The 17027-nt window shown below is 58.8% G+C and overlaps 1 protein-coding gene and 1 long non-coding RNA gene across 2 annotated transcripts in view; one reads left to right on the top strand and one right to left on the bottom strand.

Annotated features, from left to right (window-relative positions):
- The window catches only part of LOC119868026, a 19288-nt gene extending 15435 nt beyond the window's left edge, over positions 1-3853 (bottom strand). Inside the window, exon 1 of the long non-coding RNA XR_005354632.1 lies at positions 3380-3853. This is a non-coding gene — a long non-coding RNA (uncharacterized LOC119868026). The remainder of the gene's footprint in view (positions 1-3379) is intronic.
- LTBP4 (latent transforming growth factor beta binding protein 4) overlaps positions 1-17027 on the top strand; it is a 26351-nt gene extending 9324 nt beyond the window's left edge. Inside the window, 25 exon segments of the mRNA XM_038528846.1 lie at positions 474-638; positions 1304-1450; positions 1579-1686; positions 2269-2400; positions 2489-2614; positions 3401-3504; positions 3506-3527; positions 4061-4303; positions 4778-4903; positions 4992-5111; positions 5982-6110; positions 6288-6413; positions 6760-6882; positions 7069-7200; positions 8571-8702; positions 8782-8907; positions 10480-10626; positions 11377-11643; positions 11930-12001; positions 12301-12429; positions 12624-12770; positions 13766-13918; positions 14575-14955; positions 15337-15489; positions 16600-17027. Coding sequence (XP_038384774.1) covers positions 474-638; positions 1304-1450; positions 1579-1686; positions 2269-2400; positions 2489-2614; positions 3401-3504; positions 3506-3527; positions 4061-4303; positions 4778-4903; positions 4992-5111; positions 5982-6110; positions 6288-6413; positions 6760-6882; positions 7069-7200; positions 8571-8702; positions 8782-8907; positions 10480-10626; positions 11377-11643; positions 11930-12001; positions 12301-12429; positions 12624-12770; positions 13766-13918; positions 14575-14955; positions 15337-15489; positions 16600-16754 — 3665 coding nt within the window. The 3' untranslated portion in view covers positions 16755-17027.

The following is a 17027-nucleotide window of genomic DNA, read 5'->3' as shown; positions in this document are numbered from 1 at the left end:
GAGCATCCCTGGGCCTTAATTCCCTAAGACTCCCCAGATCCTCCCAGATTTCCCCCCATCACTCTTATTAGACCCCCCTCAGAACGTCTCAGACTGACACACCCTCAGACTCCCTAGTCCTGCTTCGGTCCCTCTAAGAACGCTTCAAACTTTTAGATCTTTATCCCTTCAGATCTTCTTTCTTCAACTCTTCTCAGACCCCCGAATCTCTTCAACTCCCTCGACCACCAGACCTTCTGCAGACCCTAAGATCCTTCCCAGAATTCTCTCATTCCCTTCTCAGGCCCCAAACCTTTCTCAGACCTCCAGACCCCTCACCTCTCCTTCAGACCCTCTCCGACCTCTTCCGAATGGCTTTTACACCCACCAAGACCCCCCCCGCCCCGCCCCGGGACCATCCTCCGGTCTCCCAGATCCCCTAGTTCCGTCACACTCCCAAGGCCGCCCTGAATAATCGACTCCCCCACCCCCAGCCCAGCACGTGATCTCAGAGGCCAAAGGGCCCTGCTTCCGCGTGCTCCGCGACGGTGGCTGCTCGCTGCCCATTTTGCGCAACATCACCAAGCAGATCTGCTGCTGTAGCCGCGTGGGCAAAGCCTGGGGTCGAGGCTGCCAGCTCTGCCCACCCTTCGGCTCAGGTGAGCGCCCCCTGCCTGGTCTATCTCTAGACTCGACTGCCGCGGCGCCCGCTCTAGGCCCCGCCCCCGGGCCGCGGGACTCCAGGCCCTCAAACCAGACTGGGCCCTAGCCTTGGCCACGCCCCCAGCCCGAGACGCTCAGGCCGCCTCCGGCCCGGCCCACCCCACCTTTGGCCACGCCCACCGAGACACACCCCCTGAGTCGCCATCCGCCTTGACTACCGCTAGCCCTTGAGAGACGCTGCCTGCCCAATCTTGTCTCCCAGCTTTGGCCAAGTCTGGAGTTCCTGAGACCCTGCCTTCAGCTTAGGCTCCTTCTTGGGCACCACCCCAGATGCCCCCCTTTCCTGAGACACTTCCCTGGCAGTCCAACTTCTGCCTAACACTAGACCCTTCAACAGACTAAACCACACCCACCCTCAACGCCTGTCCCTATCCTTATCCCTACCCAAATTAGGAAAAACACCCTTGGTCCCCCCCTTAGCCTTTAGCCCATTCTTTGGCCGGGGTACTACCTCAAGCCAGAGTCCAACCCAAACCTCTGACCCACACCCAAAGTCAAGCCCTGCTCCCCAGTCAAAGCCAGATTCTAGACTCCTCTTCTCTCATTGCCTCCTGCTTTCTCTCATTCTCTCTGCTTCTCTCCCTCCCTTTCTCGTTCCCAGAGGGTTTTCGAGAGATCTGCCCTGCTGGCCCTGGCTACCACTACTCAGCCTCTGACCTCCGCTACAACACCAGGCCCCTGGGCCAGGAGCCACCCCGAGTGTCCCTCAGCCACCGGGCTCCACCCTCCACCCCTAGGCCACCCACAGGTGAGCTGGCTTCTGGAGGAGGATATGTCATCTCCAAGGGGCTGGCCTAGCCTTATAAGGAAAAGAGGAGAGAGGAGGGGGGACACCCAAATCCAGGTCTCTGTTCACTGATACCTCTTCTTTGCCAGGCTTTCTGCCCACCCATCGTCCAGAACCCCCACCTGAGCCCAGGCCGGGCCCTGAGCTTCCCCTGCCCAGCATCCCTGCCTGGTCTGGTCCTGAGATCTCTGAATCAGGTGCAGTAGAGGGAATCATGGGCATTGGTGGAGGTATTACAGGTGGGGATTCTAGGAGGTAGCTCCAAGGTGAAGATTCCAGGATAGGGATGTTAAGGAATGAGTGGGAAGAGAGAAAAGTTTGGAGAGCCAAGTGTTGGGTAACATTAGGAGCTGATGTCAGGAGGCCTGGGTTCAAGTTCTCTGTCAATTGGGCAAGTCATTTAACCTCTCTGAACCTCAGTTTCCTCATTTGTAAAATGAGGATCATTGTGAGGATTCGTCGAACCATCTCTGAAGACTCTGCCACTTAGTAAGTGCACAGTTAATGTTAGACAATTTTCATGCAGAGGATACTAAGACTATATCTCGGGCAGATGGTTGGAGAGCAAAATAATCAGAAGTAGAGACTTTGGGGTGGCCATAAAGGGAATTCAGGTGGAGCATCTGATGAGTACATCCCAGAATAAAGGAAAGGAGGATCAGACTGGGCTGGGGGGTGGGGGACATCCATAAGGGTGTCTTAGGCAGAGGGGATTGTACTGGGATGAAAGGGACAGAGGATTCAGAGATGGGGGAACCCTGGCTGTCTGGACCCCCCAGGTACTTCTGCGGGCGTGTGTCAGCGCAGTCCCCAGGTCTGCGGCCCGGGACGCTGCATCCCACGGCCCAGTGGCTACACCTGCGCGTGCGACTCTGGCTTCCGACTCAGCCCGCAGGGCACACACTGCATCGGTGAGCCTGGCAGAGGGGGTGGGCGGAGGCGGGGCGGTCGGGGGGGCTTTGCCAGTCACCTCCTGACCGGCCCCCTCCGTGCCCTCAGACGTGGACGAATGTCGCCGCGTGCCCCCGCCCTGTGCCCCCGGGCGCTGTGAAAACACGCCGGGAAGCTTCCGTTGCGTGTGCGGCCAGGGCTTCCGAGCGGGCCTGCGGGCTTCGGAGTGCCTGGGTGAGAAGTCCGGCCCCGCAGCTGCGGGCCCCACCCCTGCCCCGGTCCGGCTCCAGCAGCACACCCCCCCCCCCCCCCCCGGCTTCCCCGCGCCCCTGCTCCCGCCCCGAGACCTGCTCCCGCTCTCCCTTCGGCCCCACCACTGTCTCTGCCGCGCCCGCCAGCGCCTCCCGTCGGGGCGCGTCCCCGCTGCATCCACCGCCCGGCTGCTCTCGGCCCGGGCTCGGCTCCGCTCCTCCCCTGGCCCCGCCTCCTCCGTATTCGGGACCGGCTCCCGCGCTCCCCAGGCACCGCCCGGGTCCTACGGTCCTACCCAGGCCGCGACCTCTCACCTGACCGCGCGCGACCCCAGATCCCGCCCCGCCGCGCCCGAGCCCCGTCCTCACCCCGCACCGCCCCTTCCCTTGCTCCTGCCTTCCTTTTGTTCGGTCCGCGTAGCTGCCCTTCCCGCCCTGCCCCTGCCCAGGTCCTGCCCTCCCCAGATTGACCCCCTCGCGGTCCTCTCCCCGCCTCCGCCCTGGCCGAGTCCCCAGTCCTCGTCGGGTCCTCCTCTTTCACCTGCCCGCCCTCCAGCCCTCCCTCCGGCCCTCCCGCCTACGCCTTAAACCTACCCGCTCTGGGCCCTCCTACTGCCCCTGGCTCCCGCCCCAGTCTGGCCCGGGCCCGAGTTTGGCTCCACCCCCGCCTCCCCACCTCCCATCCTCCCTGAGTCCGCCGAGGGCGGGCGTGGAGGGGAGTGAGGGGGAGTGTCTGCCCCAGTCTCACCCTCCGGGTTGGTGCCTGCAGACGTGGACGAGTGCCACCGCGTGCCCCCGCCGTGTGACCGCGGGCGGTGCGAGAACACGCCGGGCAGCTTCCTGTGCGTGTGCCCCGCTGGGTACCAGGCTGCAGCCCCACGGAGCCGGCTGCCAGGGTGAGGAACTGGGAGAGACAGAGGGGAGGGGTTTGGGGGAGTAGGGGAAAGCGGCAGTGAGGAGGGGTGGAGAGACTGAGCAATGAGGCAGGGGGAGGCTGATTGCTGGGAGAGGAGGGGGGGCGCCACAGGTTCTAAGAACCAGACACACAGCCTGATGGTCGTAGAGACCGAGTGACAGGGGGATGGAGAGGCCAAGTGATGGGAAACAGAAAAGCTGAGTCATGGAGGATGGAGCTGTCAGTTACGGAGAACAGGAGAACAGTGCGGAAAGAGGCCGATTGATGGGGACTAGCGTTCCAGGAGGCCAACTGGAAGCTTAGGGATTGAGGAGGTGGAGGGATGGATGGCACGTTTGAATAATGGGGAAGGGGGGGTGTTGAATGAGGCAGACAAGGAGGCCGAGTGATGGGGACAGGGAGGCAGAATGATGAGGAGGGGAAGTCAAAGTGATGGAGGTCAGGGAGGCGAAGCAGAGGACAGGGGTGTGGGGCAGCATAAACGTGTGACTCTGGGCCCCTTGCCCCGGGCAGATGTGGACGAGTGCACGCAGAGCCCAGGCCTTTGTGGCAGAGGGGTCTGTGAGAACCTGTCCGGCTCTTTCCGCTGTGTTTGCCCGGCTGGCTTCCGGGGCTCGGCGTGTGAAGAAGATGTGGATGAGTGTGCCCAAGAGCCACCGCCCTGTGGGCCAGGCCGCTGTGACAACACGGCTGGCTCCTTCCACTGTGCCTGCCCGGCTGGCTTCCGCTCCCGAGGGCCGGGGGCCCCGTGCCAAGGTGAGGGTACTGAGTCTAAGCTCATGCCATCCCCATTGGCTGTGGGGATGGGAGAGGGACATGGCTGGGGGGCAGAGAGACAGGGTGATGGGACTGGCAGAGGCAGAGGAGTGGAGGTACTGAGAGGGTGGGGAGGGTCTGACTCCAGAGTCTTCTCGCCTTTCTCCACCTATGAGGATGCTCTCCATTCTGCATTCCTTTTGGAATGATATTCTTGTGCTCATGGCAGCCCGGGGTGGGGGACAACTCTGAGCTGGGGAGGGCAACGTGCAGGAGGTGGTACCCTAGCTTCACCCTGGCAGCTGGACAGACCATTAGTGGGGGAACAGAGAAGGAGTCTGTACTCCCGGGAGGTGGGATGAGCCTGGCCCAAGAGACTGCCTCCAGACTGGAATGTTGGGGTAGATGGTGATAGCAGTGGGGATGATTGGGTCCAGGCCCCTTTCTCAGCCCCACTGGTTCCCTCTTCCCCAGATGTGGATGAGTGTGCCCGAACCCCCCCGCCCTGCGCCTATGGCCGGTGTGAGAACACAGAAGGTGGCTTCCAGTGCGTCTGCCCCACAGGCTTCCAACCCAACGCGGCTGGCTCCGAGTGCGAGGGTGAGGCCGGGGAGGGAGGGAGGAGTGTGGATGGGTGAGGGAGGCTTTGGGCTGCTCCTTCAAAGCCACCTTTTCCCCTGCTCCCCAGATGTGGATGAGTGTGAGAATCACCTGGCATGTCCTGGGCAGGAGTGTGTGAACTCGCCCGGCTCCTTCCAGTGCAGGGCCTGTCCTGCTGGCCACCACCTGCAGCATGGCCGGTGCACTGGTGAGACCAAGCCCTGGCTATGACCTTAGACCCGCATCATGACCCCTGACCTGGCCCTCAATCCCCTGGACCATGACCCCCAGCATCTGACTGTGACTCGACTTAGATTATGGGTCCATGACCCATATTGCAATCCCTAATCTGGACCTTGAATCTTGACCCTGAATGTGACTTCTGATTCTGTGACCCTCAACTTGACAGTGACATTTGACCCTATTTCTCCTGCTGATAAACCCTCCCCACAACCCTGAAAGCAGTTGTAAACCTTCTGATCCTAACTGTCCCTTGACCTTGAATGTGACCTGTGACCCCTGAACCTGACTGACATTTGACCTAGCCATAATTCCTCCTATAACCCCTGACTCTCTGTGACCTTTGATCCTGTCTCTCTCACTGCCCCTGCCCATTCTCAGAATAACCATCTCTGGGGCCTGAGTGGGTTCATGACCCCTGGCCCTGACCCCCAACTTGAGGCAGAATTCTGGACCCTGTTACCCATGACCCAAATTGGCCTCAGATGCCAGTCATCGACTCTAATCATTCTCCTGATTCGGCAGAATGCCACAATATCCTGGTTTATAACACCTGACCTGTTACCCTGATTAATTTCTGACCCCAGTGCCTAGTCCAGAGGCCCTTCACTGATTCCAGGATCCTGGCATAGGGAGTTCCCAGAAATCCGGACCCACAGGACACCCAGTTATGGTCCCTAGAATCAGGGACTCTTGGTCTCCCCCACTCACTTCTGCCACGGAGCCCAATATCCAACCCAAGACACTACCCACTCACTTCTCCAGACCCCTCAGCCCCAGGGGAGAATCCTTGCCGTGTCCCTAGACCGGACCCCTTCTGAAAGCCCGGTACCCACAGATGTGGACGAGTGCAGTTCGGGTGCCTCTTGCGGCCCCCATGGCCACTGCATCAACACGGAGGGCTCCTTCCGCTGCAGCTGTGCACCGGGCTATCGGGCGCCGGCGGGTCGGCCTGGGCCCTGCGCAGGTGAGCAGGAGGGGAGAGGTGGGCAGGGCGGGGTGGGGGTCGGGGAGCCTGGGAGTGGGGTCTGGGTTCTCGGGCAGAGCCTGCTGGGGTGATGGAAGCGAGACCAACAGGCTATGGGTGGGGCTTGCGGGCGGAGCTGCCCTTTGGGCGACGACCCCGACCACTCCTGCACCCTAGACGTGAACGAGTGCCTGGAGGGCGATTTCTGTTTCCCCCACGGCGAGTGCCTCAACACCGACGGCTCCTTTGCCTGCACCTGCGCCCCGGGCTACCGGCCCGGACCCCGCGGAGCCTCTTGCCTCGGTCGGTACCCGAGCTGGGCCTGGAGCGGGAAAGCGTGGGCTTACCCCAAGAAAATCCGGACTGGGAGAGGGCGGCGGGCGGAGTCTGAATTCTTGGACGGAGGTCTCAAAGCCACGGGGTCTAAGCCGGGCTGGTGGAGCCTCCTGGCGGCGGCCGGGGAGGGGCGGGGCCTGGGCCGCCTGGGGCGGGGCTTGAGGGGAAGGCGGGGCCTGCGGTGGGCGGGGAAACGGGGGGCGGCCTCAGCCAGGGGGCGGGAGGGGGAGGGGGCGGGGGAGGGCGGCGGAGGGGCTCGGCCTGCAAGGCTGAGCGGCGGCGGGGCACCGCGGTCTCGGACGCTGTCCCGCAGACGTGGACGAGTGCAGCGAGGAGGACCTCTGCCAGAGCGGCATCTGTACCAACACCGACGGCTCCTTCGAGTGCGTCTGTCCTCCGGGACATCGCGCCGGCCCCGACCTGGCCTCCTGCCTCGGTGAGGCCCCCGCCGCGGGATCCCTGCCCTCGGCCTCCCCTTCTCTCGCACTCATCTGCCCTCCGCTGCCTGCCCCCTTCCCCCCTTCCGACTCTCCACTCCCTTCCTTAACTCCCTCAACTTGTTCTCCTTTGCCTCCCAGCCTCCCCGGCTTCCCCCATTTGACTGCTCTGCCTCCTTCCTCAGACGTGGACGAATGTCGCGAGCGGGGCCCGGCCCTGTGCGGCTCCCAGCGTTGTGAGAATTCCCCCGGCTCCTACCGCTGTGTCCGAGACTGCGAGCCCGGCTACCACGCGGGCCCCGAGGGCACCTGTGACGGTGAGACTCCTCTCCTCCCTCACCCCTGCCCCTGGGACAAGTGGCTGGAGTCAGCTCCCTGAGGGGTGGAGGAGGAGCACCCTGCCTTCCAGCCTTGAGGGGAGGGAAGGAGCCCCCAACTGACGCTCTTAACCGTGTCCCCCTCTCTATGGTGCAAATAAGCCACCATTGTGCCCTTGCATCCCCCCCGGGAGGTGAGCTGGGAGGAGAGGAGGAAGACCCTTCCAGAGCAGCCCATGCGCCTCTGCTGCTCTAGCACGGTCTGCATTTTAGGCTATACCCCAGTAAGACATCCCCAGGCAGAGCAGTTAGTTAGCGTTCTGTGCTTTCCCCAGTTTTCAGACTTCTCCAGCCCTTGGGAACGGGTACAGTAGGGGTGGCCAGTGTCCTTGCTTCACACCCACCCTTGTCTGGTCCTCTTGTTCCTCACACCTTCCCATTCCAATCAACGCAGGGCACCCCACCCCACCCCGGCACCCTAATCTCTTGCCTGATTTCTCCACCAGGCTCCCAAAGACTACTGATGAGACAGGAGGCTGGGGCTAATCTAAGATTTGTTTTTGCCTAGTGTGTGGGTCAGTGTGGGTCAGCATTTTGGGGAACAAATGAAATGACTGTGGGCTGGCTATCTTTGGCTCTCTAGCTGCCAGACCTCTGATCCATGGAAGCCCCGTTTCAAGGGACCTCATTCATTAATTCCACAAGAATTTGTTAATCACCTACTGTGTGCCAGACACTGGGGGGTACTATAGGCAAGGGGTCAAACAAAATCCCGCTCTCATGGAGCCAATGGTGGGGAAGGGAGACAGGTGGGAAGAGATAGACAATAAACATGTAAATAAACTCAAGGTTCATTCAGCAGTTTGGAGGCACCTACTGTGTGTCAAGCACAGTTCTATACCCTGGGGATATGGGGCGGGGGGGGGGGGGACGGACAAGATAGACACATGTCCCTGCATTGTGGAGGGGGATGGTGGTGTACCAAGAAATACATGGATAATATAATATCAAGTTTAGGAAGGAAAATAGAGCAGGATAAATGGACAGAGATGACAGGGCAGTGGGGGGAAGGGGTGCTGGGAGGGCTTTACCTAGACACTAGTGAAGTGAGAGAGGGAGCCACGCAGATAGCTGCAGGAAGAGTGATCCTGACAGAGGCAACAGCAAGTATAAAGGCCCTGAGGAGGGACCACATTTAGACTATGTGAGAAATGGCAGGGAGACTTTAAGCGTCTCAACACTTTAGAAGCTCAGACTCCTAGAATATCAGGTTTATAGACTTCTCAGGCATGGGAACTGGAAGCAGCCTCAGGAACTTGTGAATCCAGCCCTGCGACTCCCCTCCCCTCCCTCATCCCACTCTTTTGCAGATGTGGATGAGTGCCAAGAATATGGCTCAGCGATTTGTGGAGCCCAGCGCTGTGAGAACACCCCTGGCTCCTACCGCTGCACACCGGCCTGTGACCCTGGCTATCAGCCCACGCCAGGGGGCGGCTGCCAGGGTAGGTGTCCATCAGGCTTTGGGTGAGATGTGGAGGGGATAGAAGGCTCAGCAATGGCCTGACTGTCTGGTGGTTGCAGATGTGGACGAGTGCCGGAATCGATCCTTCTGCGGGGCCCATGCCGTGTGCCAGAACCTGCCTGGCTCCTTCCAGTGCCTCTGTGACCAGGGATACGAGGGGGCCAGGGACGGGCGTCACTGCGTGGGTACGGGGCTCCCCGGGGTGGGTTTGGCTGGAGGGTGGGGAAGAGGTTGGTCATGCCCTGTTCCTCTCCAAAGCCCTGAACAAATGTGAATTGACATTTGGTGTGAACAAATGTGAACACACACAGTAGCCTATGGAATTTAGACCTTACATCATTTCCATATCAGTCAGGAATCTCTTGTTTGCAAGCAAGAGAAACCCTATTCATTCAGATCTTGTTTGGGGGAGAGCTTAAAAAAATACATGCATAAAATGTAGAAAATGCACACTAATCTTTTTTTTTGAATGCACACTAATTTTAAGTGTACATAAACATTTTCTTTTTCCCCAATGTTTTTTTTTTTTTTTAAGATTTTATTTATTTATTCATGAGAATACACAGAGAGGAGAGAGAGAGAGGCAGAGACACAGGCAGAGAGAGAAGCAGGCTCCATGCAGGGAGCCCATTGTGGGACTCAATCCCTGGTCTCTAGGATCACGCCCTGGGCTGAAGGCGGTGCTAAACCGCTGAGCCACCTGGGCTGCCCCTTCCCCCATGTTTTGTGATGAAAGTTTCTAAACATACAGCAAATTGAAAGACAATACAATGAATGTCCACACACCCATGATCTATATTCCATTATCATTATTTTATTATACTTATCTCACATAGCTGTCTGTAATCCACCTTATTTCTGGGATCGGCTTAAATTTAAGTTGTAGGCATCAGTACACTTCTCTCTAAATTCTTCAGTCTACATAGTATTAACTAGAGTCCAGTAGGTGTTTTCTATTTTCATTTGAGGTTCAATTTACCTACAGTGAGCTGTATGAATCTTAGTTATATATACATATATTTTTTAAGTAGGCTCCACACCCATCTTGGAGCCCAACACAAGGCTTGAACTCAAGACCCTGAGATCCAGACCTGAACTGAGATCAAGAGTCAGATGCTTAACCGACTGAGCCACCAAGGAGCCCCAGTTATATATTCTTTTAATTTTGACAAATTCCAACACAACAGGCTTTGTTTCCTTGAAAAGAATTAAAACAGTGACATGCTAGAATATGTTTGAACTTGAGGCATACTTGGATCCAGGGATTCCAACAAGGCTAGCTGTCTCCCTCTCTCAGCTCTGCTTTCCTCTGTTGTATTTATTTTCAGGCAGACTCTTTTCACATGACAAAGAAGGCCCTAGCACTTGCGGACTAACATCCTTAGCCTGGCAACCCTTGAACTAAAAAGGGAGGCTCTTTGATATTTCTAGCAAAAGTGCCAGGCCTGGCTTTGGCCCAGCTTGGTCACCACCTGTCTCTCAGAGCCAGAGAAATACAGTAATCTGGTTGGCCATGCCTGGGACTTGTGTCCACCCCTCGAAGTAGATTTAGCCCTACTCAAAAATACACGAGTTGAAAATGGAAGATCAAAGGGCTCCCAAGGGAAATTCAGGGTTTGTCACCAAAAGATAGTGAATGATGGGGTCTAGGTGACTAAAAATACCCATTATTTTTGGATATTTCAGACTTTTAGAGTTTTAGGATCACAGACATTTGCAACCATTGACTTTCCCTCCCCTTTGTCTCTTGCTCACAGATGTGAATGAATGTGAAACGCTACAGGGTGTGTGTGGAGCTGCCCTGTGTGAGAATGTCGAAGGCTCCTTCCTCTGTGTCTGCCCCACCAGCCCTGAGGAGTTTGACCCCATGACTGGACGTTGTGTTCCCCCACGAACTTCTCCTGGTAAGACTCATGTGTCTATTTAACTTATGGCTGCAGGGCTTACAGGAAAATGATGTGGTCTAACCATTCTGGGCTTGGACAGCTGCCATCAGTTAAATGTTGTTGTTTTAAATAGCAATAAACAGGGGATTCCTGGGTGGCGCAGCGGTTTGGCGCCTGCCTTTGGCCCAGGGTGCGATCCTGGGGACCCGGGATCGAGTCCCACATCGGGCTCCTGGTGCATGGAGCCTGCTTCTCCCTCTGCCTGTGTCTCTGCCTCTCTCTCTCTCTGTGACTATCATAAATAAATGAAAAATTAAAAAAAAATAAATAGCAATAAACAATAGAGAACACATGGGTGGTAGGACTCCGTGTCAGCCCTGTCCCTGACTCTACCAGATTCTTTTATTCAGCAGATGTTCACAGGGCATCCACTATGTTTAGGCCCTGGGTACTAGGCACACAGTGGTGACCAGGAGAGACCACTGTCTTTAAGGGGCTCACAGTCCAGAAGGGGGCAGGCAGAGATATCACCAGATAGCGACAACCAGAGAAATCAGGGCTGGAAGGAGGAAATCCAGGCGAGAGGGAACAAGGCCGTGATGGGGGAGAAGACAGAGAGAGAGATGCAGAAATGGCAAGAGGTGAGAATGGGAGAGACAAGGATAGATGGTGAGAGGTGTGGAGTCTGGTTCTGCCTCAGTTTCCCCAGGTATAACATGGGGGTGGGAGGCTCAGCCCACACTGGGCTAAAGCCCCTTGCTTCCCCAGGCACATTCCCCGGCTCACAGCCCCAGGCACCTGCCAGCCCAGGTCTGCCTGCCCGGCCACCTCCACCATCCCCACCCCGCCGGCCCAGCCCACCCAGACAGGGCCCTGTGGGCAGTGGGCGCCGGGAGTGCTACTTTGACACGGCGGCTCCGGATGCATGTGACAACATCCTGGCACGGAATGTGACATGGCAAGAGTGCTGCTGCACCGTGGGTGAGGGCTGGGGCAGCGGCTGCCGCATCCAGCAGTGCCCCAGCACCGAGACAGGTAGGCATGGGCTACTGGGTGGACAGAGGGCTGAGGGTTTGGGTAGAAAGAGGTGAGCATGGGACTGGGACAGGGGACACATTTGGACATGAGCTGGGGTCCTGGGTACTGCAAGGGCAAGATCAAGCTGCCAGTCAGGTGGGTATGAGGCTGAGAGGTGGACACAAACAGGCAGGGGGCCCGAAAACTTGGGTGATGAAGGGTAAGTGGTCAGGGGGCAAGAGTAAGGCCAGGGCGGGGGCCGGTTGTTGAGGGTGTCTGGGCTTAGCCTTGTGTCTGTGTGCAGCCGAGTACCAGTCACTGTGCCCCCACGGCCGGGGCTACCTGGCACCGAGCGGAGACCTGAGCCTCCGGAGGGGTAAGGCCAGACTTCGAGCCCCACTGCTCCTCAGGCCCCAGGCCCAGCTCCATCTCACCCTTGGCCCTGTTTTCTCTCTCACCCTCTTTCTGTCTCCCCCATTCCTCCCACCCGCTCTGTCTCTCTACCGCCACCTCTCCCTATCTCTCCACCTCTGGGTCTCTGTCACCACCTTTGGGGTCCCTCTCTTCTCTGGTCAAGCCCTGGAGCCACACATTCCCCCCATCCGGCCGCCCCACACCCTGGCCCGCCCCCCTCTCTCTTGGTGTGGGGCGCCTTTCTGACCATCCTTCCCGCAGACGTGGACGAGTGCCAGCTCTTCCGAGACCAGGTGTGCAAGAGCGGCGTGTGCGTGAACACGGCCCCAGGCTACTCATGTTATTGCAGCAACGGCTACTACTACCATGCCCAGCGACTGGAGTGCGTCGGTAGGAGCCTCCCTCCACTTCCTTGTTTACCCCGCCCCCCACGCTCTACCCCGCCAGCCCCGCTCCGGAATGCGGCCACCGCCAGCAGGAAGTCCTCCTGGAGTCTAGACTCCATCCATCACACTGTTAACGCGCTGGGGAAGTGGGAAAGGATAGAGGGCTGCCTCCCAACCGCTTCCTCCTCGCCTCCCTAGATAATGACGAGTGCGCGGACGAGGAGCCGGCGTGTGAGGGCGGCAGCTGCGTCAACACCGTGGGCTCCTATCACTGCACGTGCGAGCCCCCGCTGGTGCTGGACGGCTCCCGGCGCCGCTGCGTCTCCAACGAGAGCCAGAGCCTCGGTAGCCCCGCCCCCGGGCCCGCCCCGCCCCCGCCCCGGGCCGGCCCCGCCCCCGGGGCCCTACCCTGCCCAAGGCTCGGCCCCGCCCCCTCACGCCCCGTTTCCTCGCCGAGTCTGAAGCTCAGGGGCGGGCGGGCCTGGTGGGCAGGGTTCTCCCGGAGGAAAGGTTCCAGAGGAGCCTGCCGCTTGCTGGCCGTGCGTCCCTGCACGTGGCGGATAGCCTCTGGGCCCCCGGCTTCCGTTCGGCACACTGGGTGCGCTGGCGATTGCCTCTTACAGGGTGGCCCAGGGGGATTTTATTTCAGGACCCTATGGGACCTGGTCTTACTAAGTTCTAAAGCTGTGCTTCCTGCTATTATTTCCCTGTGTGTCTCTGTCTCTTACCACCTCTCTGGGATGTCTGTCTTTAGGTTTGTTCTCTGAATTTCTGCCACCCTCTGAGTCCTTGTTTCTAGGTCTGTTTTTTTTGTTGTTGTTGTTGTTGTTTATTTGTTGTTGTTTTGGTCTCTCTGAATCATTGGTTTCCTGTTTTTCATGGAGTCTCTTGACTCTTGGGATGTGTTTGTCTCTATCTCTTTGGGTCTTTTCTTTTTGCCCACTGGCCCAAACTCCTTTGTTTTTCCACTTTCTGTTCTTACACACACACACACACACACACACACCCCAAACACCCTGAGACTTCATTCAAACAATGCTCAGAGAAGAAAAAGCGACTGCCCCAGGTCCCAGAGCCCTTCAGAGGCTGGGCGTGGAGAGAACCCTTTCAGACCCTCTCTCCCAGCCACTGGACCCCTTCTGTTTTCTCCTCCTATATGACAGCCTCATGCCAGACCAAGCTCACACTTACCTGGCACTACCTCAGAGGGCTCCTGGGAGTCAGATCACAGCTGAGGAGAAGCACCTGGTGTTAGGCATCAGGTGGCTGGACTGCTCTCAGCATTTGGGAGGACCCGATCCCACTTGTCCCACCCTGATGCATGCTGTCTCTGCCCTCAGATGACAATCTGGGAGTGTGCTGGCAGGAAGTAGGAGCTGACCTCGTGTGTAGCCGCCCCCGGCTGGACCGCCAGGCCACCTATACAGAGTGCTGCTGCCTCTACGGAGAGGCCTGGGGAATGGACTGTGCCCTCTGCCCTGCCCAGGACTCAGGTACTGCCATCTGCCTGGGCCACACTCAGGCTTAGATAGCTCCCTTAGGAGCCCATAACTCCTCCCAAATCCTGGACCCTTAGACTTCAAATACCAGTTGCTCAGACCCCACCGTCCTGGCCCACAGATCTCCAAATCCCAGTGTATTAGACACTCACTTCCAGGTGCCTAAGACCCCAAAGCATAACCCCAGAGATCCCCAAAAGCTTGGCTCTTAAAACCCTTGAGTCCACCTTGGGAACTCAGCCCCAGGCCTTAAACCCTGGTCCTTGGTCCTCAGACCTCCAGGTCCTCTGTCTCAGATCCCCTCCTGTGCATCCTGGCCCCTTAGGCCCCCAGTAGCAGTTCCTGGTACTCCCCAGCTCTGGTCCCTAAAACACCCCCATCTTATTTCTCTAGGTCCCTAGTCTAAGATTCTATGGTTCCCCCAAATTCCAGCACTTAGGAGTTTCAGTATCAGCCCTCGGCCTCCTAATCCTTGCTCCAGAACCCCTGATCCTGACCCCACCATCCCAGCCCCTCTCTTTGAAGCCCCTCCCATGCTTCAGCCCAAGCCCCTCCTCACTCCTCTGGGAGCCGTTCCCCACACAACAGACATGAGTGGTGGGTGCTGAGGCAAGCCAGGGCTAACCATGAGGCTCTGCTCCTATTTACAGATGACTTTGAGGCCCTGTGCAACGTGCTACGCCCGCCAGCATATGGTCCCCCGAGACCAGGTGGCTTTGGACTCCCTTATGAATATGGCCCTGACCTGGGTCCACCCTACCAGGGCCTTCCCTATGGGCCTGAGTTGTACCCACCACCTGTGCTACCCTACGACCCCTACCCACCACCTCCTGGGCCCTTTGCCCGCCGGGAGGCCCCATACGGAGCACCACCCTATGACATGCCAGACTTTGAAGACGACGGTGGCCCCTATGGTGAATCTGAGGCTGCGGCGCCACCTGGCCCAGGAACCCGCTGGCGCTATCGGTCCCGCGACACCCGGGGCTCCTTCCCAGAACCCGAGGAGTCACCTGAAGGGGGAAGCTATCCTGGTGAGCACTGCGGGCAAGCCGATGTAGGCTGAGATGAAGAGTTAGGGGTGCACAGGGGTGGAGACAGGGAGGAGGGGGAGGGAAAGAGAGTGAGACCCAGAAACAAAAAGAAACCAGGGGTGAAGATTGGCTCAGAAAGACGGGAAAACACAGATACAGTCAGAGTGAGCGACGAAGCAGCACAGAAACACACCTGCAGACCGAGAAAGAGGACAGGGAGAAGAGCAGAGCCAGGGAAACCTGGCCGCATAGCGCCCCCGACAGCCCCGGAGCGGGCCGCACAGTTTAGGAGAGGTTACAGGCCAGGGGCGACCCCACGGTGGGGGTTTAAACCATGGAAGGCAGAGACCCTGAACCATGGAGTCCCCGCATTCTCCGCAGGCACCCTGTCCGGGCCCTATGAGGGACTGGAGGCGGAGGAGTGCGGGATCCTGGACGGCTGTGCCCACGGCCGCTGCGTGCGCGTCCCCGAGGGCTTCACCTGCGACTGCTTCACCGGCTACCGCCTGGACATGACCCGCATGGCCTGCGTCGGTGAGGGGTGACCAGAGCCTGCCTGCACCGGCAGAGGGTGGAAGCCCTGACTGAGTGGTGGGGGTGGGGGTGGGGGTGGGGGGGTTAGAGGGGCTGGTCAGAGACGTTGAGGGGTGTCCAGGGGTCCGGCCAGACCAGAGGGAACAGGAAATAACTCCTGCACAGGGACGGGGCTTGCCAGCAAAAAGTGAGGCCAGGGTGAGAGCTTGACCTCAGGGACCCGGGCTGGGCTTGAAGCAGAGCTGAGGAATCCTGTAGAATCCTGCGGTGCTGATGTCTAAGGACCCCCGTGCTACCTGGGGCAATTTGCTTGACCGCTTTGGGGAGCTTCAGTCTTCTCGTCTGTAGAATGGGAATATGTGTCATGCTGCCTAGTTTAGACAGTAGTAAAGCAAAGTGGCTACGATCAAAGACTCTGGGGGAGTTGGACAGACCTCAGGCTCAGTCTAGCAACGTGCTGTGCGACCCTGGACAGGTCACTGTGCCTTTAGTTAATCTCATCCAAAAAAAAATGAGCCGAGTTGGAGAACTCATTCCATAGAGTTGTGACCATCATCGATACTGGTTTACAATGACACTGAGGCCTCCGTATAAATAAACCAAGGCTCGGAAAAGAGAACGAGTTTCCCAAGGACCCACAGCCAGGAAAGAGCAGGGGAGTGGGCACTCAGAGACCCCGAGAGCTGGTCTGGGAACTCACTGAGCTGAAGAGGGGCTTGTGGGATGTTGCACTGGTCCTCAGTTTGCCCATATGTAAATGGGATCACGTACCTACTGCCTAGGAGGATAAATACACGTGGTGTGCTTTAAATAACGCCTGGTACAGAGAAAGCATTGGTTGTGATAGCATCATCGGTGTTATTTTCCTAACAAAACCCTAGCCACCTAGGGGCTACCATCCCCACCTCACAGAACACAGCTGCGGCACAGAGAGGCCAAGCCACCTGCCCGGGCTCACACAGCCAGCAGGGGGTGGCCGCGGGGCTGGATTCGACTCCAAGCAGGAGGCTCAGCGTTCGCACCCCTCGGCCCCGGAGGCCCCAGGGGTCAGAAGGGGGGGGCTCCAGGGCCCCCAGGCCTGAGCAGCGCCCCCTGTACCTCCTAATGCAGACATCAACGAGTGTGACGAGGCCGAGGCCGCCTCCCCGCTCTGTGTCAACGCACGCTGCGTCAACACCGATGGCTCCTTCCGCTGCGTCTGCCGCCCGGGGTTCGCACCGTCGCACCAGCCGCACCACTGCACGCCCGCCCGGCCGCGGGCCTGAGCCTCGGCGGCCCCAGGCTCTTTGCTCGGCGCCTGCGCCCGCGGGTCCCCGCCGCCGCGCACCCTCCCGTCCGCTTGCGCCCAGGAGCGCCGGGTGCCTGCGGGGCAGAGAGGAGGGACCCGAACCATGGAAGGGGCGAGGCCCCTCGCTGCCCCTGCCGCCCTGGCCCGTCCTGCCGACGCCGCGGGGCCCCGGGACTAGCCCACCGCCCCTTCACGTTCCCTCTCCTTTTTATAAAAAATTTCAATTAAAAAACACCTATTTTGTACCTTC

The sequence above is a fragment of the Canis lupus genome, chromosome 1 (genome assembly GCF_011100685.1).
Source record: "Canis lupus familiaris isolate Mischka breed German Shepherd chromosome 1, alternate assembly UU_Cfam_GSD_1.0, whole genome shotgun sequence".
Taxonomy (NCBI): Eukaryota; Metazoa; Chordata; class Mammalia; order Carnivora; family Canidae; genus Canis; species Canis lupus.
Note: the sequence above shows the minus strand (reverse complement) of the source record. Positions and strands in the feature narration are given on the sequence as shown.